The sequence below is a fragment of the Zonotrichia leucophrys genome, chromosome 1 (genome assembly GCF_028769735.1).
Source record: "Zonotrichia leucophrys gambelii isolate GWCS_2022_RI chromosome 1, RI_Zleu_2.0, whole genome shotgun sequence".
NCBI classification, from domain to species: Eukaryota; Metazoa; Chordata; class Aves; order Passeriformes; family Passerellidae; genus Zonotrichia; species Zonotrichia leucophrys.
The window spans coordinates 14081903-14107033 of NC_088169.1; the positions used below are offsets into that span (position 1 = coordinate 14081903).

A 25131-nucleotide genomic window follows, 5' to 3' on the forward strand; every position below is an offset into this window, starting at 1 on the left:
TGGGAACAATGGATTATTTCAACAAAACTACCTTTTCAGTCATTAGATGTTTAGGTCTCTTTCATCATTCAACTATTTTACAGTTTGAATATTTGGTTATGGAAACACATGATTCAAGATTTTCCAAACAATTAAAAAAATCCAAAACCAGGGAAAAGCCCATCTTTTTTCCTGTTTCCAAAGACATAGCTGTTCACCATTACTTTTAGCAACAAAACTTTTACCTACATCTATTACAAAATACTTTCAGATTTAGAGTAAGTATTGTTAGAAATTCCTTGGTTTTGCTTACTGACATCAAAGTTCACTATTCAACACTTACATGGAGTCAGCTCAGTGTGCTGAAATACGTGTTGTCACATGCTAGAACCCAAAAACATCAAATATTTTTCAATTAAGTAACTATCAGCATGTTACTATTTTTAATGTAACTACAAAGAAAAAAACATTGCATAGCATTATTATCATTCTGTCTATATCACAATTATCCCTGTGGCAAAGACAAATATGAAGCTAAATCTAAGGTGAATGGAAACTGAGAGCCTTCTTAGTGGAAGAATAAAAAGAAGCAAAAGAGATTCTTACAAGGCAGAAGTCTCCTTCTTCTCTGATTCCAGCTGCTCTGTCTCTTTCTTCTCAATTTCATTGTCTCTTTTCAAGCTTTCAGCTGTCTCAGGTACAGTTTCCACATGCTCTGCTTCCATAGGTTCATCAAAGTCCTCCTCATCAAAATCCATCATTCCCTGATCATCATCTGGAAGTGCTGCAGGTACAGCTAAAGGCTTGAATCATCAAAATGACACACTGCACACCATAGCAGTATGCAGAGATAGCACACTATAAGCATGACCATAATATACAGTATTGATAGCTTAAATATGATACTTTGTTCTAGCTAAACTAGTACAATTTAACAAGTGTTTTAGAACTACTAGACCATATTTAAAGAACTTCCAGAATTGGGTTTTCATTTACTTTTGATACCTTTAGTAGCTTTCTCTCCTCCTGCCTTCACCATTCTCTCATTTTCTATAGGTTTTTGTACATGCTTGGTGTCTTCATTTTCAGAGACTCTGACAGATTTTGCTGTATTATTGGGGTGCTTAGGATGAAATGAAGCTGGAGGAGGAGCTTCCTTTCTGACATAAGCAGATGCTTTCTTTGATATAGGAGTGATTACCTGAAAAACATTTCCACCACGAGTTAAAAATAATCTTGTAAGAGCAAAGAAAAAAATAAACAAAACCTTTGACTTGCTATTTGCAGATCAAGTAACCAAGGGTAGAAGAAAAGTTACACATATTTTGCACCATGATCCTCTCTTACTACATGTCCCCATTTTTTGCAATTGCTTCTAGTTTTGATGACAACTGTTAAGATGAGCAGCACTGGTGATTATTTTCAACATAAGAGCTGATGTCACAGAAGGTTTCACCAATGAGATGTATCTACAATACTTCATTTTCCTTCTACAGACCATTACCAACTATCTCTTCATATTTCCAGCTATAAAGTCCCTTCCATTTACCAGAAATCCTAATAAAATGCTAGGCTTCCATCCTCAGCAGCCCATCCTCCTCTCACTCCAAAATCTTCCACTAGGGCAAACTTCTACCCATAGCAACAATTTTCCATTTGTTTTCCATTTCTGCAAATGATTGGTTTCTTATCCTTTTCCACACTGCTGCTTATTTCACCTCCCATCCTGCTCTCCTTGTCACAAGGGACTTTTCTGCTCTTTGGAAAAGAGACAGAGCAGAAACTCACCCTCATGTGTTGCACTGAACATTGTAACAACGGTTTCACGGATCAAATGCACCAGCTACAAACTCCTACTATGCTACAGACACAAACTAATTGCACTGTTTATGTGTTCACATGAAAGGCAATGCAGAAAAAAGCACAAAGTTACACTGTAACACTGCTATGGAAGCTTAGGAGAAAGTTAATTTCCAGGAGGAGAAACAAAAGTCAACAGTATTCAAATCAACAAAAACACAGATTAGGGCTTATTAGCAATAAGAACATTTTTTTTTCCCCTTTACCTTAGGACTTTGGGACTGTACAGAGAAAGGATTGAGTGGTACTCCAGCAGATCTTTTCCTTTTCAGCACTATAACTGGTGGTGGACTTAGCTGAACTGTCTGAATATTGAAAAAACAGAGAAAGTGACAAAAGTAAAAGTTGTTTAGTATTTTCTTTTGCCTTGGTTAGTAAGATTTTCCATCCAAAAGAAAGAGAGACACCAATATTTTTGCCTGATGAAGAAAACACCTCCTGATATGAAACCCTGCCCCATAAAATAATGTTACCTGAGCAATGAGCCCATGAAGACACACTAGGTGTTTTGGGAGAGGAAACAATCTGAGGAAAACTGCCATCAGTAAGTGAAACAGTTTTCAAACAGTGAGAATTTCAATAGCTAACTGGGCCTTTATTGCACAAGTACCAGAATAATTTGTGCTGTTTTTCCTATCTGCTGAAGCAGTAGTACTGAAGATACATGTCTCATGAAAGGCTGAAGTGCTCTTTCAGTACTGTTCCACTAGAGGAAAATACATTTTAACTTATTTATATTTTACTTATTTACAGATATTTTATACTTGACCTTATCAACAGCTAATAACAACAGAAAATTTACAAAACAAACAACAAAACAAAAAAAAAATCAGTAGCTAACTAGTACTTAAGTAAATAGGGAAAATAATTACACTATGGCTTCTAATCAATGTTCCACAAATCTGACAGCATTAAATTGCATTTCTTTAATGATACCGGGGGCGGCGGGGGCAGTTTCAGTCATGGGGGGCTTTATAGCCTCAATCAGATGCCATAAGGAGGAGTAAAATAATAAGAACACAAAACTAAGAGAATAACTTTACATTGGGACATCCTATACCCTTTACTGGGCTGAAAAAACATATTTAGCGTATTATGTTTCAACATATTCCACCTCAGTATCTCACCACTACAGCAGTTTCAACATTTACATGCAAGCAATCCTTTTTGTTTTAAGAAATCTTGCTCAAAGGGCATCACATATTTGAGACAGTCCAACCCTGCACTCCTGCCTCCAAGGAAGTGTTAACCTGGTTCCCTGCAGGAAATCATGGGAAGCAGGAGGCAGACAGAGGTTCAGTTACATCACCTGCTGAAACACTGCTCCCTCAGCTCCTCCCATACAGCTCACATGGAGATGTCCTAAACTGAGGTGTGGTGACAGATACACAGCACACAACTCAGAGGCAGCCAAGTCCTCTTTCACTCCTGTCACTCAAACCCTGAAGGCTGCATTAGCACAGGCTCCACATCATCTTGATATAAAGATCACCATCTATAATCAGGTCATAGAGGTATTGCCTTACCAAGCAATGCAGTCATGCAACATCTGCACAGCAGAGACAACAGCACACACTTGTGCAATATATCAATGAGATGTGCTGTGGATGAAATCAGTCTTAGATTGTCTAGTTTCACCAAAAAATGTATTTTCTTGGTGTGTTCCATGACAAATTAATGGATTAAGGTTGTTTCCAAGAGATTTTATTAACACACTTACTTCAGCACTAATATCTTGAAGAATATCCCCCAGTAAATCATCCTTGGACAGGTCCACAGTTTTCTGTAAGGTAAGATTAGCCAAACAGGTCTCAGTTACATGTGCAAACCCAATCAGGAGAACAGCAGTAAATGACTAGAGGATTTCCATAAAATACACACAACACTTTCAGAAATGCTCCATACACAAGGGATCATAATAGAAGTTTGTCTCACTAGACACAAGAAACTAAAGTGAGACTTTGGTTTACTCCATTCTCACTAAAACTGTGAACAAGTCAGAAATATTTAAATTCAAAAATGTACAAACTTACATCTGTGTTTTTCTTCCCAGCACTGGCCATAAACATAGACTTAATTGTGTTTGGCTTTGACACCACGGATTTTTTCACATTCTTTTTATCAATTGTAGATGTTCTGCCACCTTTTCCTACCAAAACAAAAACAATTTAAAATGTGAATTTCATGTAAAAAAAAATCAATGTTTACAGGTCCAGTTCTTAAAAGGGGCAGACAGCCAAGGTAGTCTGCCTCTTCTACCTTTGCACTTCTGGCTGAAATGAAGCCTAGTCATCTTTCAGCTTTGCAGCAGCTGTCATGCACACACAAAAAATGAAAAACCCTCTCATAACCCTCTCTTTCCTAATCATGTCAGAGATGCCTTTTGCATAGTCCAGAAAAAGGACAGAGATACTTCACATGGAAGGATTTCCAGGGAATAAAAAATGAGTGTCCAGGAGTTTGGCACTAGGCTTGGATTCTCAACATCAGACTCAGTTTCTCAGTTTGCCACCAGATTACATTAAAAATGGGAAAATCATATGATCCAAGATTCCTACAAGCATGCAAGTACTTCAGTGGTCAAGAGAAACCATACATCTTTTAGGCATGGCTTTGAAAACCAAGAGTCCTCCCAGATGCATTTTTCCTAGAAGTGAATCCCCATTCCACAGCAGACTGAGCAGCAGTGCCCCAGTTGTGCTGAGGCAGCAAACAGTGATGTGACCTCAATTTGTGAGCCTCAATCCTCTGCATCACGGGGGCTGAATAAAATCCACAGGCACCAGATGACAGAGCTTCAAGTAAGAACACAAAGTAATCTGTCATTTGGCCATATTTATCACATTTACTGATGGCAGCAAGTTGCCCATTTTGGGCACCTTTTAAAAGACCCTGGCAGACAGTCTCCAGTGGTCACATGCAAGTTACCTTTCTTATTGGAAATAAGAGCATCATCATCCAGATCTTCATCAAAGATTTCCCTTCCATCTTCTACATAACCTATCCCATCTGTAGAAAAATTGTTTAAAAACTGTGGTTTAAATTCTGTCTTCTGATATTCCTGAGTTTTTTACATATTTAAACATTCTTCCCCCTTTAATACAGAGCAAAAGTTACAAAAGTAAGTATTAAAAACTACAGCACTCTCAGCTGTATCTTCTATTAGACTAAATATATTCTTACGTGTTTCATTAGAAATTATCAATAAAAGTACTTTTTTTGGTAAAACTGTAACACTGATAACTGGAAATAAAATTTCAACAACAGGTCTTCATGGAAAAATATTTTCATTACCATCCCAACAGACTACTATGAGAACAATCCAAGATTAATTTCCATTAAAAGAATGCCTTTGTCTTGCCTCCCAAAACAAATTTTAAGAATGTACTAACAATAACTTACCTCAAAGCATGAACATTATGAAGCCTAATTGAATTATAACACTAGAACCAAAATAACTCTCCAAATTAATCTTAACTTACCATCATCAACAATCCAGTCATCATCCTGACGGTCTCTGACCATCTTGGAGTATTCATCCTCATCTATTTCATCATAAACACCCGTGAACTCCTCAACCTACAGTTAAGGTACACTGAGGATTAACAGTTTCCAGACCATCAATACTGCAGATCATCAGGCAGAATGTAAAAATCCCCAAGAATGCATGTAGGGTTCCTACACTGCTACACTGTTCACAACTTTTGGCAGTCATAAAAGACAAGCTATCAATTCTTAAAACTATCACAGTATACTGAAACTCAAAATCTACTGAAGCCCTGGCAGAGATTTCATTTGAAAGCTACTTGCTTTATTGCTCATTTCATTACAAAAAAAAATTTAAAAAATAAAAAACCTAGCAGTGAAAACTTGTGCCCTTGGCTCTAGTCTCAAACACCAATCTGAGCTGAATGAAAAGGAAAGAGATTTGATGTACCCAAGCAGACTGTTCACAGAAAATTTGCATGTTAATGATTTAAGGACTTCTGGTTTCTTTACATTTATTCACCTCAATGAGGAAGTCACTTCCTGTTGGCACCAGACTGGACAATGTTACAGTATCAATGTTACACTGACAGATTTTACTTCCACCACTTAAACTGAGGTCTATTTGTGGAAACATAGCATATCAATATTAATGGATTTCAGTCATGTAAAGTTCTGGAATTAAAGTTTCATATAATTTGAGATTTTAAAAAAAGGTACTTCCTATCATAACATTAATTATGCAATTTTAAAAATTGGTCCTTCCTTACAGCATAGTTCTCAAGCAATGGCAGTTAACAAAACTGGGTTAGTTTTGAAAACAGAAAGAAACAAATAAATTATATCAGAAAGCAGAAAACTACAGCTACACTCAGAAAAACATACATGATTAAAAACACAAAAGCTGATCTGAAAGGCTTATTTTGGTTCCTCTAACTTTTACATATCTTCTCAGCTCACATGCACTTTTAATTAAGAAGATGACGAATTTTCACCTCATATTTTAATTTTTCCCCAGCTTTGGCTTTTTTCAGACGTTCAAGCGCTTCTTGCTGGCCTCTTCTATTCTTCCTCTCACGTCTAGAACGTGATGCTGCAAAACTTCCAGACTCACTCATAGCTGTAATTAATTAAAAACAAGATAAATTAGTTTAACAACGAGGTGTTAGTTTTGGTACTTAAGTGTCAGTGATGCATTAATAGACGATTGCAGTTTTGCTTAAAACCAAAACCTACTTGGCTAAAAGCTCAGTCACAGATGGCTCTTCCTAAGCCAGTTCTGGAATGATGCTGAGGGCATGGCCTGACAGGGAGCTCAAACAGCTCTCTCATGCCAGCTCACATTCAGCATGAAGCTACCACCTCATTTCCAAAGCACCTCTCAAATCCCATCAGCCTTTCCCTGTAAGAGATCCCCCACCACCCTTTCCTTGGGAATTTCCAACTCCTTTTATTTCGCATGTCTCCATGACAACTCAGGAACACCAGACTTGGAGAGGGCCTACACTGCTACAAAGCAGTGATGTTTTTAGGTGATGTTTTTAGGAGGTTTCCACAACGTTTGAGTGTGACCAGATTGAGAAAAACTAGAAATCTGTTGACGGCTGTCACCCCATTTCCTCTTCCACTTCCCTCCCAAATGCTCTCCCCAGCAAGAAGATGCTTTGTACTTCTCCAGAGGAGAAAGAAAGATGCTTTCTTCTTCTGCAGAGGGGAAGGAACACTTATCTGACCAGAGGGAACAAACAGGCCCAACCCAAGTCCTAGCAGCACACACACAGCCCGGGGACAAGGCTGCGGGCTCGGTGTGAGGAGCTGCACACCCGGTGCCGGCACAGGAGACCCAGGTGGGCAGAGGAGCATGGCAGGGCACTCCCCTCCTGGGGCATCAGGACATCACCCTGTGACCGGAGCTGCATCCCGGCAGCGCGGCTGAGAGAAGGCCGGATCGGCATTGCTAGAAGGGACATTTGCACTGCCTGCTGCCCTGTGGGGCAGAGCAGCACAGACCGCTCTGGGCGCGTGTATCTGTGTCAGTGCTCCGCCTTTACTGCACGCCTCAGGCAATGCGCTCCTCTGGGACACGCGTGCTCCAGCCCCAGCCGGGGCCACCCGCGCCCGCCACTGCCCCCTGGGCTGAGACGCGACCGGGCAGAGCCGCCCCAGCCCGCGGGGCTGCACCGCCGGCGCGGGGCCGTGCGGCCCGAGCCCGTCCCCGGGCGGATCTCCCCGTTCCGCGCCCGCCCGGAGCGGGTCCCGCCGCTGGGGCAGCGGGGGCGCGGCCCCGCCGAGGCTCCCAGAGGGACGCGGGACCCTGGCGCGCCGCTGTCCGCCCCCACCACGGCAGACCCACCGACCGCCGCGCACGCGCGCTCCCGCGCCCGGTGCGCGCGCGCTCGCCGCCGCCGCCAGCGCTGCTGCCCGGTCGCCCCCCGCCTGACAGCGAAACGCCAGCGCATGCGAGGGAGGGGGACAAGGACAGGAGGACAAGGACAGGGGACCCGGCCGCCCCGCCGCCCCCGGGTCTCACCGTCCGGGCCCCGAGCGCCGCTCTCGGCCATGGCGCTCGCGCCAAAGGCTCCCGAAAGTGGCGCGAGACGGGAGCCCCGCGCGCCGCCGCCGGGGCCGCAGCCAATCAGCGGGCGCGGGGGCGGGGCCGCCCCGGGCGCGGAGGGAGCGCGGCCCGCGGAAGGGCCCGGCCCGGCCAGGCCCGCCCAGCGGGGCCCGCAGCGGGAGCGGCGCTCGGCGCCGGGCGGAGCCGCTTCCTGCGGGCGGCCTGCGCCGCCGGGCCGGGCCTGGCCTGCGCTGCTGCGGGCCTGGCTTGGCCGGCGTTCTTTTGGCGCCAGGGCCCGCGGTATCCCGCGAGTCTGAACCGTCTGAGCAGGGCTCCATCTGCTGCAGGGCCCATAGCCCGGAGGGGTCCGGTGCCGCCGCTGGGGCAAAGCCATGTTTAAATGCTTTGTCATAAATATATCATGTCTGAATGTCACGTATAAAATACATCTCCTGAGCTGGCAGAAGGCAGTGGTCGATGACAGTTGGATAAAGGCTGGAGCGTGAGGGTGAAGGATCACCTGCAACAACGTTAAAAACGGGGATTTCACACACGATTTCCATCGACCTGTAACCCTTGAGGGGCGAATAGTGGTCATGACAATATTAACTTATGTAGGAGCAATGGTCTTCTTTTTGCATATTTATGTATGATGCTCTATCACAAGTTTCAGGAACTTCTTCAGTAAATGACTAGAGTCTTTCAGGGGCTGGTCAGCTTAGTGACAAAATATGTTTATATATATTTATATATGTATTAATGTGTATATATGTGTGTGTGTGTAAATTTAGCATGCACATATAGTTTACATATATAAATATATCTATTTTATATATATATATAAAATAATATTGGATGCCCTTCTATTTTCCAAACCCCTTTTCCTTTTTATTTTCTTCTTCTTCTACAAATGGAAAGAGGAAAAAAGTAGATTCAGACTAGATTGCTGATATCTCAAGGGGCCAAGTGTGTGTAAGGCTCTGAAAAGGACCCACCAGACTTTTGTTCTTGCATACCCCTGACTTGGTCAGGGTGGGAAGGTGAGGTATGTTCTCTTCATTTTGATGATACAGAGATATCTTCACTCAAATGTGTCAAGAGTACTTACACAACAGCCTTCAGCTGAGGATCAAGGACTGTGTCCAGAAAATTACATATTTCAGTTTCAAGCAAAGATGGGAAAAGGTTTTAGAAGCTTCAGTTAAAACAACTGAAGTGTTACAAGTCCTCTCTTCTAAAAGTGTTCACATCTGTCTGTGCGTGCATTCAGAAACCCAGGGAAACCGATGGGGTTCGTGCTGTTTCACCACAGATTAACCTCAATATTTTGTCCAGAAACATCAGTGCTGGCCAGTCATTGCTCAAAAAACCTACCACCATCATTTGTAGAATTTTGTGGAGAAGCATTTACTGCTTGTGAAAATTTGCAGGCAGTGACTCCAGCTTCTTGCAAAGGCAGGTGGCACCACAGGGCTCTCTCCTTAGGGCTGATATCCTGTTGCAGAAATGTGAATATTATTTGGTCTGAATATACTGATTGTTTTCAACTATGTGGTAATAATTTATAAGGTTCTGAAAATGAAAATTACTTTCCTTCCTTCTCTACCAGGGCTCCTTTGCATTGGTAAGAGAAATAAAAATCCTCCAATCCTCCAAACTTGCATACCCAGGTGCTAGTACAACATTATCCCACTGCTGGACCTAGTCTAGGTGGAAGCAGAAGAATGACCCCAGCCACCTGTGGCAGCTCCCTGGTGTCAAAAGAGGCTGGACACTGACAGCCAGAGTGCCCATTGCAGGGACAGTGACCCCCCTCAGCTGTACTTAGTTAAACAGGCTTAGCTGTGGCAAATGTGCATCCCTGGAAACACTGACAGCCACAGGAAGAATGTCCCTCTGATCTGCTGTCCTGGTTTCCAGAACAATTGAGTTAATTTTCTTCCTAGTAACTGGTACAGGGCAGTGTTTTGGATTCTGGGAATACTAATGCTGATAGCACACCGATGTTTTGGTTGTTGCTGGGCAGTGTTTACACTAAGCCAAGGGTTTTTCAGCTTCTCACTCCACCCTGGCAGCAAGGAGGCTGCAGGGCGCCAGGAGCTGGGAGGGGGCACAGCCAGGACAGCTGACCCCAGCTGATATTCCATACCATGAGATGTTGTGCGCCATATATAAACTGGGGGAACCTGGCCAGAGACCCCTGCTCAAAACTGTCTGAGCATCAGTCAGTGAGTGGTGAGCAATTGCACTGTGCATCACTTACTCTGTAAATTCTAATTATTGTTGTTCTTCTTTTTTCTCCTTTTTTCTCCTATTAAACTGTTTTTGTCTCAATCCTTATACTTTACTTTGGGTTTTTCCCCAGTTCTCTCCCACATCCCACTCAGGGGGTGGGTGGGAGAGTGAGTGGCTGTGTGCTGTTGAGCTGCCTGCCAGGTTAAACCAACAACACCTACACAAACCCTCTCCTCACAGGAGTGTGGCACTATTCGCTTTACTTCTTTTTTTAAACATGTGCACAAGCACCAAGAGTGGTGTGGAGCTCAAAATCAGAAGTTACTCAATTTTTAAACCACAATACATAAACATTTATAAAATAACAATATCTCTAAATTCTTCAGTTTGAATAAAAATAGAATGCCAGTGCATTTCACATATACCTAGCCTTCAGATGCTTTGGATTTTTGAATTGGCTGGATTTTATTGCTTTTGATTACAATTAAACAATACCCTTTGTCAGCTGTCATGTGAGCAGTGGCATGTTTGTCATTCAGGTGGTGCTGTGCTTTGAACACAGTGACACAGTTAATTTCCCCAACGGAAGTTGTTACCATAGCTCCACTGTGGGACAGCACAGACCAAACAAAAGAGTTTTTCATGGATGCTCCTTCAATCCTGACATTCAGCTCTGGCCATAACAAGAATGCATCTGTTTCCCACAGCACAGCATAACAAGCATATTTAAATGCTGCAGGGAGAAAAAAATAAAAGGTGGGGGGAGCAAGGGATGGGGTTTGCTTTGGGAAGGAAAAATAACCCAGCAAGATTTGGGACTTCCTCTGCTACAAGCTTTATCACAGCAGATTGCTTTGAGCTGATCTTTCCCATCCCTTTGGACAATCATACAAGAACAACTTGGCATAACCTTTGCTCAGTTGTCTTTTAAGAACAAGAAGTGGGAATTCTGGTGGTCCAGAGCCGACAAGATTCCCTCGAGGAAAGTGTGATAGCTACAGAGGAAAGTGCAAGACAAGCATAGTAACGAAGATGGTAGGCAGCAAAAAACACAGTACAGAAGAAGAACCCCAGGAAACTCCAAGATTTCAACAAAAGGTGACAAAGATGTATTTTTTATTTTGTTTTCTCAGAGCTTTAATTTAAATATGTAAGTTAATTAATTAATAGTAAATACTGTAAACTCATTGCAAGCATTCCAAGATAATATAAACAATAGTTTACATTAGCATAGGAAAGTACAAATGGAGTATAGTATCAAAACTAAGTTAAAAGGACAAAATAATTACTGTATTGAAGATTATTTTTTTCTTCCTTTTAATGACTAGAGTGTGCTTGATCTGATGCAAAAACAGTAGGGCAAAAAATTAAAACTTTCAGATTCAGACATTGCACATTAAGTTTATGGTAGATAATGCTTTTGATGATGGAAAAAAATCTGTTAAAACTAAGAGTGGTGGTATAAAAGCAATGCCAGTAAATCATGAATGACAGCAAAATACCAAATTCAGCTGTACTATGTCTACCTCAAAATGCTTAAATGTTATTATATTACTTAGTTAAGTACAGACTATCTTTGTGGAGAATTGTGTGTGTGCATGCTACTTAAGATATGAGTGTATATGTTCTATGTGTGTGTTTCCTACAAGCATGGAGTATTTAATTATCTTACTTTTAATCTTTACATTGATCTGAATTACTGCACATTATCACTAAATTAAATTAAAGTTTTTCCTTCGAATTTCATCCAGCTCTGACCACTTCTGCAGCTGCTTACTAAACTGTGCTATGCATGTGACATTTCAACAAGAATTATTTAACTGTTCGGGGTACTAAACTCCTAAAGAAGTTATTAAAACTAGTTTTATAAATTAAAATGAAAAGAAGTCTCAAATTACTACCTTACAAGGCATCTTTCCTTCAAATCTCTTCACATATAGTTAATTGACAGAAGTATGGAATAATAGATGCTTCTCCTTGTGTTTGTCAATAATGATAATGCAGACATTTATGTGAAAAGGGTAAATTCCTTGCTTAACCAGCCTTTAAATGCCTTTTGTTCACTGCACAGCTCTTTTTAATTTCCTCCCTGAGTTACTTGCTAACAACAGGATGAAGAGAATAAAGTTGTTATTAGGATGTTAAGGCTCTGAAATAAAAATGTGAAATAAAAAAAAAGAACACACACTAATCTCCATTACAACCATTACAGCAGAAAAAGTCTATAGAATGAACATTCAGAGACACTTTTTTTTCATTTTTAAACAAACACAATTCAATTCTGATTGCAGTTAAATTACAGCAAATCCTAGTAACTGGACCAGAATTGGTGAAATTATGCTAACTGGAACAGAGAACAGAATCTCATCACCTGCTTGCTTAATACAATATTCCTATTCAAGCCTAGAAGAAAAGTACAAAATATTATAATGTATATTAAATAGGGAAGACAAGTGAGAGCAAACTCACAGAAAATGAGCCCTCACATAATTATAATGTCTAAGAATTAAGTCTGATACCAATGGTATTCAAGAGCATACAGTTATTGCCACAGCATGAAGGTCTCTGTTGTAACTACTTTCAGCACTCTCTCTTTACAATTGCACAGAAATGAACAATTAGTGTATAAGCAGAACATTATTGCAGAGAGGCTGTTACATTTCAAGACCTGGCTGAAGATCAAATGTGCTTCCATGGGTGAATTCTCTCAGCATTCACTATTTCAGATCCCTTAGGCAGAAGGGAGGACAGCATCATGAGATGCTGCAGAGTCTTGTTGTAACCCTGACAGCTCTGGGGCTGGGGAAGGCTGTGCTCACACTGGGGGGAAGCAGGAGGGGCCAAGAATGCTCCCTGCAGCAGGGGAGCCTGGCAGGAATCTGGGGCCTTTTCCCCAGCCTGAGGGCTGTGAGCAGGGCAGCCTGGAGATGGGAGTCAGGATCAGCTGGGACAAGTCCATGGTGATGGCACTGGTCTCAAAACAAACCAAAAACACAACGCAGGGGCAGGTCCAGTGATGGCAGCCTGGGTCACATGCAGCCCAGCTATCACCAGGCAAGTTGTAGAATGATCTGGGTTTGAAGGAACCTTAAAGGTGATCTAGTTCCCACCCTTGTGTCACAGGCAGGGACACCTTCCACTGGAGCAGATTGCTCAAAGCCCAGTGCAGTCTGGCCTAGAACACTTCCACTGCGGACTCACCAAACAAGTCTGTTAAACAAGGCAGGTTCCAGGTGAGGCTGGGGAGGCAGGGGCATGACTGTGGCTGAGCTGGATGGAGAGCAGCATTCCTACAGCTCAGCTCCAGCAAGGACCAAGAGCACAGGCCAGAACTCAGGGCCCACGAGCAGAGGGCAGGGGGCCCAAGTGAGGCTTGGTCAGGACTGTCAGTGCCCTCACAGCCTTGACAGCAACTCCCATTCCCCACAAACAAGGTGTGTCCTCACACCTGAGAGCTCAGAACAGGAAGAGGGATTTAGTTTGTGCATGTTGTCAGTGGATAACTTTATGGACACTCACCCAGGGCAGGGACAATGCCTGTAAAGGGGCCACAGCAGACAGAACTAGAGGGTGTCAGAAACCCTATAGACCAGCCCCAAGGAGCTGCCAGGTGAGTTCTGAGAGGAGATTCACTCAGGAACTGGGGCTGGACAAGGGGCCAGTACAATGAGGACACCAAAGCCAGTCAGGCTGATGGCACAGGAGGAGTTTCAGAAGATCCCACACAGCTGTGGGCCAGGCCCCACTGCGCTCAACTCACGACTTAGGAGAGGACCTGATCCAGCTGTCAGGGTGTACCAAGGAGCAGCTGCTCATGAGGACAAGGAGACAATGACATGATAGGGCTGGTGGGCGTGGGGGACTTGACAGCCAAGGCTGATTCCCACAGACCCAGGCAGGGTGAGCTTCAGGCCCAGCCAAGAGTCCAGATCATCATAAAAGGTTCTGGACCTCCCTCATCACTGCAGGCAAGGTAGAAACAAAAATTAGGTCAGGCCTAGTGGTGGTGTCTCCTTGTGTGTTGCTGTTCCAGTGCATCTGATCTTGCTTTCCAAAACTAGCAAGTCACAAATTTTTAAATTACTTTCAAGTCCAGCTTTTGATTCTTCCTATGGACACTAGCAGGAAAGAAACTGAATCTGAGAGAAAAGGTCTTTCCAGTTAGGTTTGGTACTTGGTCTATCTTAGTTCAGGTAAAATGGAAGAAGCTGTTACAGGAAGAGGCATTCAGATAATAACTAGTAAAAGCTATACTAGCTCCCAGATGGTCATTTTACAGTGCATAAAGTAGGGGTTTGGCTTTAAATAAAGTGTGTGTCTTTACCCAGATTATGAAACTCTTCAGTTATTAAGGTTTTGGTATCCAAAATATTAATGTGAACCCCTACCAATCACTCAAATGCAGTTTACAGTAGGATTTCTCATGTTTCACTTGGCACGTTTGCATTTGGAAGAGTATGGGCAAAAAGCTGTGAAGGCCCTTGAGTGAAACATTGACAAATGGAAAGATAAAGGTTGACAGGAACAGTGGAGAGGAAAAAAAAGTATTGGAGACTTGTAATCCTGGAAAAGATAGCATGACAGAATACTGATGATCAGTCCAAGAAGTTTTAAATTGAGCTGGTGGTAAAGGAAGGCACCAGAGAGATTGAAAATGGATAGAAGTGAGTGCAATACAAATATGTTCAAGAAAGGTAGTCTTAGCTTTGTGTGGATTTAAGGAGATTGGAGTGCTTATCTGGAAAGCCAGGAGAAGAAAAAAGGGATAGAAGGGATAACAACGCAGTTTAAATGTAAATAGTAAAGAGATTTTTCTTAAATTATATTTTATCTGTAACAATAAGGAGGGCAGAGAATATGAATCATTCAAAGTTTGTACTGAAATGTATAAAGTAGAGAGATCTGTAGCATTCAGCATTGTATTTCTTGTATTCCTAGCAGTAAAGTTGCAGCTGTAGTCCTGTACTTGCACACTCTGTAAGAAATCTCTAGAGAACCCAAACAGAGCAGGGAGGATAATGGAAAGATTATAACATGTGACCTATGAGAAATTACTGCAGCTGGGACCGTTTAGTCTAGAAAAGTCAAGAGACATGTGTCGCAGACATCTTTTTATGAAAATCCTTTCTTAGGAATTTTTCTTCCTGAGAAGCTGAGAGGCTCCAGTAACAAAATGTAAACAATGGTTATCTGCTGCTGTGGAATGCAACAGGTGCATCTGTGATTGATCTTGTGTGGATGTTTGGATTTAGTGACCAGTCACAGCAGAGCCAGCTGCCTTTGTTATCATTCTTTCTAGTCTATTCTTAGCTTAGCTAGCCTTCTGAGATGAAACCTTTCCTTCTATTCTTTTTACTATAGTTATATGTAATATATATATAATAAAATAATAAATCAAGCCTTCTGAAATATGGAGTCAGATCTACGTCTCTTCCCTCATCCTGAAAACCCCTGTGAACACCGTCACAGACATGTAACAAAAGTACCAGCCTGCCTGCTGAATATCAGCTCTCTACTCCAAATCCTCAAACTCTTGTTTCAAAATCTTAACCACAGTAGTCATGCAAAAGCCAAGGAGAGGAAATCTGTTCTCTGTGTCCAGCAGCAAAAGCAAGCAGTGGCAGTATTTTGCAGCAATGGAGGTACAGATTAGATATTGAGAAAAACTTTCTGGTAAGAGTGAACAGTGTTGAGTGGATTAAATAGATCATTTGGGTTCTGGGAAGGGAAGGACCAACAGAGGTTTGCTAATAAAATTGCTTTCTAACCTCTGAGCATCCATCAGTAAAGTGTCACTGCTGAGAATCCCTCAACCTCCCCGAACATCATTTATTCAATAAGTAAAACCTTGATTAATGAAATTAGCAAGGACAATCTAATAATGGGACATTCCCCACACTAAGTGACCATTTCTCTGACTCGGGAAGAGTGAAATGAAGACAGACACCCTCTTGGTCAAAACCCAACTATGATTTCGCCCCATTTTCTTCAGAAGTGCTTTTGAAAGTAGTTCATGAAAGAGCAAGAACACAAAGAACCTCTCCCAAAGTGGGTAACCCCACTTATTTAAAGCAGTGCTACAAAGCACACATGAATGGCATCACCAAAGGCCACTATTTTCAAGAATTTGTGTATTTCAGATGATTTACATGTAAACCATATCAGAATAATATGACATTTTTAGTTAAACTCTTATATAAGACTGACTAATTTGATTCTATACAAGTATCCTAAGAATATAGCTTTTATTAAACATCCTACTTTCACTAAAGAATTGAGGAAAGAACCAGGTATAAAATCACACTGTGCCAAATACTATGTTTTTACTTTTCATAATTTATGGACTGTCATTGCATATAGAAAAATTTGGAAGATTTAATCTGCATACATTTTATAAATAGTAAAAATTACTATTTCATAAATAGTAAAAATTTCTTATTTATTCTGACAAAAAGAGTATAGTTTATAAGCATTGTGCATTCCACTGGAATGATGAACTGCTTTTAAAAATCAATTAAAGCCACAGTATCAGCCAACATTATTTGGAAGCAGCCAAGAGATTGGTGTTGGAGGCAATGAAAACCTATTGGGTGTAGTTTAATTCATTTAATGCCTTTCATTCTCTACCTTTTTTTCCCACCTACACAGGAGGGGAAAAAATATCAACGATTGTGGGGTTTTAATCTCAATCTAAAAATATGTGATTTAACTAATTTATCATCTCAGCAATAAGGTACCTTTTTCTGCTATTTTTGACTATTAATTCTAGCATGTCTAGAATTAGCATGACATTGATGGATACACAGATACATAAATGCAGGGATTCATGCATACACATATACATACATAGAAACACAGAATTTTAATAAATCTGCTCCAGACATAAAGTATTCATTTCTCTTATAAAGTCTTGTGGTTGACCTTATGAAGTCTTTCAGTTAAAACCTTCAGTATCCAAAATATTTCCATTGAAGCAAAATTTATTAAAGCTCATCAGTTAAATATTCAGTAATTTATTCTCTTTTCTTTTAGATGCTTGTCTTTGAAGTCAAACACTATTTAACCACGCAGTTTTTTTCAGTTTCCTGATGACTTTTGAACAGAAATTATGTGAGGGTCTGCTTGTCTTCATTTTGACTCAATTATAAGTTAGAAGACTTTTTCATCCTCTCTCAGGCAAAGACCATTTTAAATGTAACTTCTGCTGTGCTAACTGGTGCTTGAGATCCATGAAGCTCAGAGAGGGATCATACTTTCCCTTTGAGAAATGAGAGGATTTAAATTAATATCTAAACAGATTTTTTTAATCTTTTATTATTAACTGTTGCAGTTTGAGAACTGAAGTTCTGTATTAAAAAACCCCAAACCATTATATATCAGGTGGAACCCTCCTAACAACTGAAGTTTTTCCCTTTTTGGTGCCTATTCAATTCAGACCTAGAAATTAGTGGTGGGAGGATTGGGACCATGGTTTCCTGGCTTGTTTGCCTGTATTTTGTACACCCTGGGACAAGATTTTTATGCATCAGATGTCTGTTAAACCCAAGCAGCTGTTGCAAAGGGCTCAGTGATTAAAGCCTATGGTGATATGTCCCTGTACCTTGTGAAGAAGTGGCAGGAGGCTGATCAGCCAGGAGACCATGATCAGCCTGGCACAGAATATTGGTTACAGAAAAGAAATTAGATGCATGAACCTCCCCACCCATGCCTCTTGCTCCACTGTTCTTTTAAAAGCTGGCTGACTTGGAAGGATTCATAGAAGACCATCTGTTGAGCTTTTCCAATTTGTAATTTGGAAAAGCTAAACCTAATTTGTATTTATTTATCTTAGAGAGTAGAGAAGACACATTCCAGCCTTTTGAAAGCTCATTTAGCCCCAACAGCTAGAAGATGCAGTTTAGGATATGTTACTCAAGATATCCAATATGTTGACTAAGATTTTTAGACAAATTCCATTTGGACAGACATGACAGACCCTACATCCTTCTCTCTGCCATTATTTCAACTTCCTCTCTCTCTTGTAATGAGGTGCACAATATTTCTTTTCATGCTCTTCAAACAGAAGGACAGAATACATGAAGCATTTACCAGAGATAGAAATTAAATAAGCAGCATGAAAAGTATTCCACTTCCACTTTGAAATTCTGGCCCAGCTTAGATAGGTAATAACACTACTGCAAGAGAGAACATCACATGTATATGGAAAAAAACTACCATTCTGTAATGTTACATGTATATGGAAAAACCTATCTGTAGAGAAGATAAATCAAAATGCATCTGGAGTCAATAGCACACTCTCAGCATGAAAGCAAAGATGAAATTTGTCCTTTCATACTCAAAAGAAATAGAAGGCAAGGGAATTTACATTTCCAGTACATTGGCAATCATCCAGCTTGAAGAAAGTCTGCTTTCCTTTTATCTCTATTCCCATTGCTGCCTGATTAGGGAGGGCTGGACACTCACCTGAATGTGTCCATACCTGCTGCTACACCTTCAGGACACCAGCACCAGTCCCTGAGGAGCTGGCATATGTGGTTGGGTTTATAAAAGGGCTGCCTGCTACCTCTGGCTGCTCCAGTCCTAGCACTGCTCATCTGTGCTGTCCAAATATTCTTCTAACAGCGTAAAGCTCCTGCAAATATTTCTCCTAAGAAAATGAGCCACAAATTTCAGGCCGAGTGCTGCATTAATCATGGTTTAATCATTTCCCTTGAGTATGCTTTCCATAATGTGTGAGTAGTTCTTGCAGAATCACTGATAAAGGAACTTAGTTAATAGGGAAAAGATTCAGCTGTGAGATTCGCTTAGTTTGGCTACCTGTTTTTCTTGTTTAGCCACCTCTTTTGACACATATTTTCCCTTTTTCTTGACAGCTGTCTCATTCTTTCTTTTGACATTCTCTTTTCTTTCTACTTTCTTTCTCACCTCCTCTTATTTACTTATCTATCCCTTTCCCTTTCACCTAGTTCATACATTTTTGTATAACACTTGGTTTTCTTTGAAAAGATGTGCAGAAGATAAATACATTTGAAATTCAGGTCTCAAGGGGAAAGACCCTGAGGCACAATTCTCTTGTAACCCCTCACAGTCTGGATGGCCTTAGATGCTCGTGTCCTCTGATGAAGTCTGATTTTTAAAAACAACACTGACAATGCCCACTGAAGCTAAGTATTACTGAAATCTATTTTTGATTCTATCAAGGTTAACAATAGCCAATGGAGCCTCTCTGTTCTAAAAATTTTTGGCTTCATATTATCTTGGTCATATTCTCATGCTATTTAAGAGTAAGAAAGATGGTAATTTCACTTCAGCAGTGTAGAAGCTACGGTTGTGTGTTGAAGCAGCTGTACAGCAGAACCAAAGATGTAGTGGTGGCTCCTGGGCAGGTGTCAGCCAGGTTCCACGTGAAAGGCCTGGGAACTCTGAATTTTCCTATGATTAGAAGCATTTTCCTGCATTTAGAGAGACCTGCTACCATTACAGCCATCCATCTCTCGGCAGAGCAGAAGTTTTGGCTTTTGCCAAAACTGTTATAATAGCTTTTACTAAAAGGCAATTAATTTTTTCAGCACCAAGAATTTGGTACTCGCAGCCCCGTGCTCCTCCTGGGAGCGGAGCGGGCAGGCGGGAGCTGTCCGGTCAGCACCGCCTCGCCTCCGCTGCTTCTGAAGCGGCCGAACCTCGCCGCGGGCCGCTCTGAGGGGTGACCGAGGCCTCCCTGCCCTGCCCGGCTGTGCAGCCGCGCCCGGGCTCGGGGCGGACACGGCGGTGCCGGCTCGGGGTGCGGCGCTGCCCGCCCAAGGCTCCGGCGCTGAGAGCGCCGGCCGTGCTCGGAACGCGGCTCGGGCTGGAGCCAGCACTGCCCTGGGCCGAGAGGGTCAGTGGGATCCTGGGGTGCATTAGGGACAGAAGTGCCAGCAGGGCAGGGAGGTGATCCTGCCCCTCCACCCAGCCCCAGTGAGATGAATGCGTCTGGAGGGCTGGGTCCGGTTTTGGGCTCCTCAGCACAAGAGACCTAGAGCGGGTCCAGTGAATGGGGACAAATATGGTTAAGGGACTGGAGCACCTCTCTAACAAGGAAAAGATGAGGAAATTAGGCCTGTTCAATGTCTACATGAGACGACTGAGACGGAACCTCATTAATGTGTATAAATAGTCAAAGGGGGGACGCCAAGAGGACGGAGCCTTTTGGAGGCTCCTCTCGGGCTTGCCAAGCTTAGGACAAGAGGCAGCAAGGAGAAACTGATGCACAGGAAGTTCGACCTGAACATAAGGAAGAACTTCACTGTGCAGGTGACCGGTCAGTGGAGCAGCTTGCCCAGAGAAGTTGTGCAGTCTCCCTCACTGGAGATGTTCAAGAACCTCCTGGTGCCATGTGCTGTGGCACGGCCCTGCCCGAGCCGGGGCCCGGAGCCGCTGCCCGCGCTCCCCTCCGGCCGGGCCCATCCGGCCCCCAGAGACCCGCGGGGGCGGGGCCCGCCCGCGGAACCGCCGTGGGCAGCGCGCGGTGGCGCGGCGGAGCGGCAGCCAACCAGGAGCCCGCATGCAAATAAGCCGGCCCCGCCCCCGAGCGCGCAGAGCGGGGCGGGGCCCGCCGGTTGCCGTGGCGACGCGAGCGGCCGAGCCCCCGGGCGGCTCCCGGGGAGACCCCCCGCGCCGGGCGGGCCCGGGCGGCGGCCATGCCAGTGCGTGCGGCCGGTGCTGAGTCAGGAAGAGGCATCCCTAAATCCCGGTCTGAGACCATGGAGGAGCTGGAACACACCTGCCCACAGCCGCGCCTGGTGAGTCGGGCCCGGCCGCGGCCCGCCCGCTCGAGCCGCCCCGGGTGCTGCGGGGCCGCTGGGCCGGGGGCGAGGGAGCGAGCCCACGGGCGGCCGGTGCCGCCTCACGGCGGGTCCCTTTGTGCCCCGCCAGGGACAGGGCCAGCGAAGGCTCTCCGAGGTGGGCTGTGCCGTGCAGGAACTCGGGGCAGTGCGGTGACAGCCACGCAGGATCCCTGCTCCGCCCGTTAGAAACCCGGATCCCCCGCGCTCCCCGCGGGTCCGGGCGCGCCCGGGCACCGACGCGGCTGCCACATGTGTGCGGGTGGCGGGAGCGGCATCGGGAGGCGTGTGAGGGCCGAGCCGTGCTACCATCGCAAAAGCTGCCAGTTTCCAGTGGTGGATGCAGAGGAGCGGCCCGCGCTCCCAGGAGCCGCGACGGGGGGCGATGGCCGGTCCCGGCCGCTCCGGTGCCGCTCCCGCTCCCGCCGGCAGTGGCAGCGCCCGCGGGCTCCTCGGTGAGCGCCCCGCGCTGCCCTGCGGGCCGGGTCCCGCACGGGTTACTGCGCTCAGAACGGCAAATCCCGCTTTTCTCAACTTCAGCAGTCCGGTGAGGAGTTGCCGGTTCGATTCAGGATGTGTAAGAAAGAAGAGTCTCGGAGAGCTGCGGGTTTTGAGAGGACAGGAGAATGAGGGAGGGCCGGGAGAGTGATACTTAAAATAACTCCTCTGTTGTTCATTGCTTAAAGACTCCTTCACACCGTGTAGGCAACTTCACAAGGATGCTCTACCCCAAGAGTTCAGGTTCTGAGAGCTGTCCTTCCTTTCATGTGCTCATTTAAAATTTGGAATGTTTCCTTCTTATTTAAATCTGTTATTATTCCCACCAAGAAAGATCTCTCCTTACCTCAGCATGGTACGCTCCCCTGGCAAGGTGATAGAAAGTTAATAACAGCAATACATAAATGCAATCACAGAATTGTGGAGGCAGTGTCAAGATGTGAGAATGCATGATGTATGCAACAGTTTAGTACTAGAAATTAGATCACTTTAACACCAGAATTCAGTCGCAGGGCTAATTAAAACATATTTAAACATCAAACTTCAGTAATTAAATTTAACACTATAGTTGAGACATTGTTCTGATTTGACAAGAAATAGCAACAGTCAGTGGAGCTGACCTAAATTAATGTTTTCTTCTTGCTCATGTTATAATTAGCTTCAGCTTTAAAGAAGACTGTTAATTTGTTCATGGAAAGCTTTTGGAGCTGTTTTAATAGGGAGAGTTAACTTAGATGTAGTTACTGCAGTGTGTTCATACAGACTGCCTGAGATTTCTGTCAAAAGCTCAGATATAACAACCTGTTTGAATATTTTACTCTGTCTAATCTGACATTTTAAAAGATTTTCAAGAAAGAAGTGACAATATGATACTAGTATTTACAGTATCATGCATTCTGGTAAAATTTCTGTGGAAATTAAAGTGACAGAGTACATGAATGAAACAGGAATTCATTATGATGTTTTAGATCTTCCTCAGTACCAATAATGGACAATGGAGGCATTTTCAATAAATATTTGTGGAAAGTGTGTCCTTATGAAGTGATGCCTCATCAGTTGTCAGATCTGTGTTATCTTCAGGCTAAAAAAAAAGGTTGCCTGGTGAAGTATAGTGCAGTACACTGAACTCAGAGCACAGGGAGTGAGGCCAACAAGTGTAGTCAAGCAGTGTCTGAAGTGAGAAAAATTAAGGGTGAGTGTTCTGAAGAGTTAAAGTGAATCACCCCTTGGCAGACTGTCTAATAACATGGACATCAAGTTCCTCTGGGAACTTTTTTAAGATCTCCAGTACTTTATCTGATCTCATCCTTTGCAGGCAGCATGTGCAGTGGTGGGCCAGTAACCTGGTCACCTAGATTATCAGTGTCAAGGAAAAAGGGTGTCTCAGGTAATATTTTAGTATTGTTCGGACCTCAATGGATGGCTTTGGTACTTTAGAATTATATAACTGGTGGCAGGTCTGTGATATTTACAGATGACTTCTTAATGTTGTTTGTTGGTTCTCACAAATCTCTAAAATTAATAATCTGGGCTTTCAGGTTATATATAGGCTAAGTTGAAGGAAGCAGTTTTTTCTTGAGAAATCACTTCAAATTTTAGAAGGTGAAAAGGGGCTGGTTCTTTTCTGAAACTCTTGTTGTCCTTTTCATTTGAAGCAGGAATTACTTCTTTAAAGCTGTAAAATGTGAACATTTTTAAAGGATATGTGCCATTAGACCTCTGATTTTGGGCTATGAAGTCTGCTAGCTTGTCAGGAGCTGTCACATTAGCACTAAAGAACCTGTGTCCTTCAAAGATCAGGAAATCAGGGGACTTAGAAGGCAATTCTAGGGTAAGTTTCATTGTGTATTGAAACCTGATGTTTTCCAGTGCCTGGTACTGTTGTCATTCTAAATTGCCTTTAATTTTTTCCCAAGACACTCTGAGCATTTTCTTAACTAGCTGGGGCATTAATGAGCGTTTGTGTTGCTTCAATCAATTCCTCTGCTCCATCTCTGACTTAATCTTTGCCTTCTTTATGTTCTCAACTTCCATATATCTTAATGTCAGAAAAATGTCTCTCTGAGAGACCCCACAGCTCTTGGTCTCAATGCACAACAGAGGAACAAACCCATCAGAGTCACAGGTTTTGTCCATAGTGGTGATTTTAGGAGTTCTTTGGTCAAGAAAAAAGCCCTCACAAATAGCATTTCTCCAATCCTGGTTTGTTCTCATCTGCTGCAGTCCCATTCATATTTTTAATCCTCAGAATACCCGTGGTCATGGGGCCTTCACTGCTTTCAGTGGGACAAACATGACCCCAGTCATGTCATGCACACACTGATGGCATGGCAGCTGTCCCTGGATGACTTTCAGTGGGCTGCAGAGTGCTGCTGGGCTGTGGCTCAGCCTGGGAATCCTGCCCTTAGGGTTTGCCCACGTGCATCAGAACTAAAAAGGAAAGCTCTTAGTCTAACTGAGAGATAGCACAGCAGGAAATACAAAACCTTGTGAAATTATGTGCTCATTTTTTTATAATTTATTTATTTCACTTGGGATCAGGAGTTTCACTTTGGTCCCAGATGTGTGTAGCTCCTTGAAGGATTGGTGTGTCCTTTGAAAATTACCAATCTTCACATGAGAGAAACAAACAGGCATTTCAGCACACTTTGTTCAGGAAGACAGTTCCATGTGATATATTTCATAAAAGAAAATAATGGCAATTTATAAGGACAGTGCTGCAGATAAGGCAAACCCAAATACACATTGAAACTTACTTGAAAACAAACTTCAGAATGTACTGCTTGGTCTCATCTTTCCCTTGAACACACTGAGAGCTTCTTTTCCTTGTATTTCATGTCTCTGTCTTCCAACACAGGCATCAGTGGAAACGTGATAAAGTACTCTTAGGACCAGGGAACCAATGTCTTATTTTCAAAACTTATCAGAGCCTAACTGAGGGTTAGATAAGTTGAGGCAATGCAGGGCATTCCAACATACATTTCCATCACAGTACTTAATTGAAGAAACCAGATAAGCAGAAACCCACCTGAGTTAGCTGGGTTGAATTACAGGGGAGGAGAGGGAGTAGATAGGTGGGAATGTGGTTGGTTTGGCCTGTTCTCACAGGCACATCAGTGGGTAGAGGGCAAGGCAGGAGGAATTAAGCAGCAGTTTCATTAATTTAAAGTGAATCTATGTTTAAGATGATGTAAAACACAGGTAAGTGCTTTTTGTTCTGTCTGCTCTGCCCTAGGCAGTGCTATCCCCAAAATGCTGGGCTGTTCAAGGGTGTGACATCCACACTACCCTTGGGTGTCTGTTCTCAGGCAGCTGAAGCTGTGGCCAGCTCTCATCTCTTGTACAGGAGGTGGCACTGGGGCCTGTGTGGAAGCACCCAAGTAGTTTATTGGGGGCTTTTTTCCATCATCATTGCAAGGACAGACTAGCTGGACACTCCATCTGTCCATATGGCAGATAAAACCTGTTCTGCCAAGGCACTGCAAGTGTCACAGCCCCTTTTGGCTCACCCTTGCAGTCCCAGCACTGCTCCAAAGCCCACATTTACTTCTCTAGTGTTGTGGGATTCAGAGGCTGCAGGCTTTTACAGGTCAGTAGGAGTTGGGTATTAATTAAAAGATACTTCTTGGGGCCACTGAATCTACTTGGGGGATGAGACTCAAGTACAGCTGAATGTGACAGATCTCACATAATTTT

General features: G+C 43.3%; 2 protein-coding genes across 5 annotated transcripts in view; one reads left to right on the plus strand and one right to left on the minus strand.

Annotated features, from left to right (window-relative positions):
- The window catches only part of POLA1 (DNA polymerase alpha 1, catalytic subunit), a 184202-nt gene extending 176301 nt beyond the window's left edge, over positions 1-7901 (minus strand). The window contains 9 exon segments of the mRNA XM_064707038.1: positions 586-763; positions 985-1180; positions 2046-2144; positions 3560-3622; positions 3873-3988; positions 4768-4848; positions 5322-5418; positions 6321-6445; positions 7856-7901. Coding sequence (XP_064563108.1) covers positions 586-763; positions 985-1180; positions 2046-2144; positions 3560-3622; positions 3873-3988; positions 4768-4848; positions 5322-5418; positions 6321-6445; positions 7856-7886 — 986 coding nt within the window. The 5' untranslated portion in view covers positions 7887-7901.
- A 2954-nt stretch (positions 7902-10855) lies between these two features.
- PCYT1B (phosphate cytidylyltransferase 1B, choline) overlaps positions 10856-25131 on the plus strand; it is a 38943-nt gene continuing 24667 nt past the window's right edge. For 2 of the 4 annotated variants that reach the window (XM_064707057.1, XM_064707062.1), the window contains exon 1: positions 20689-20895. In XM_064707057.1, coding sequence (XP_064563127.1) covers positions 20794-20895 — 102 coding nt within the window. In that variant the 5' untranslated portion in view covers positions 20689-20793. Of the gene's footprint in view, positions 11213-20688; positions 20896-25131 lie in introns of those variants that run through there. The other 2 variants (XM_064707071.1, XM_064707058.1) reach the window with 2 other exon arrangements.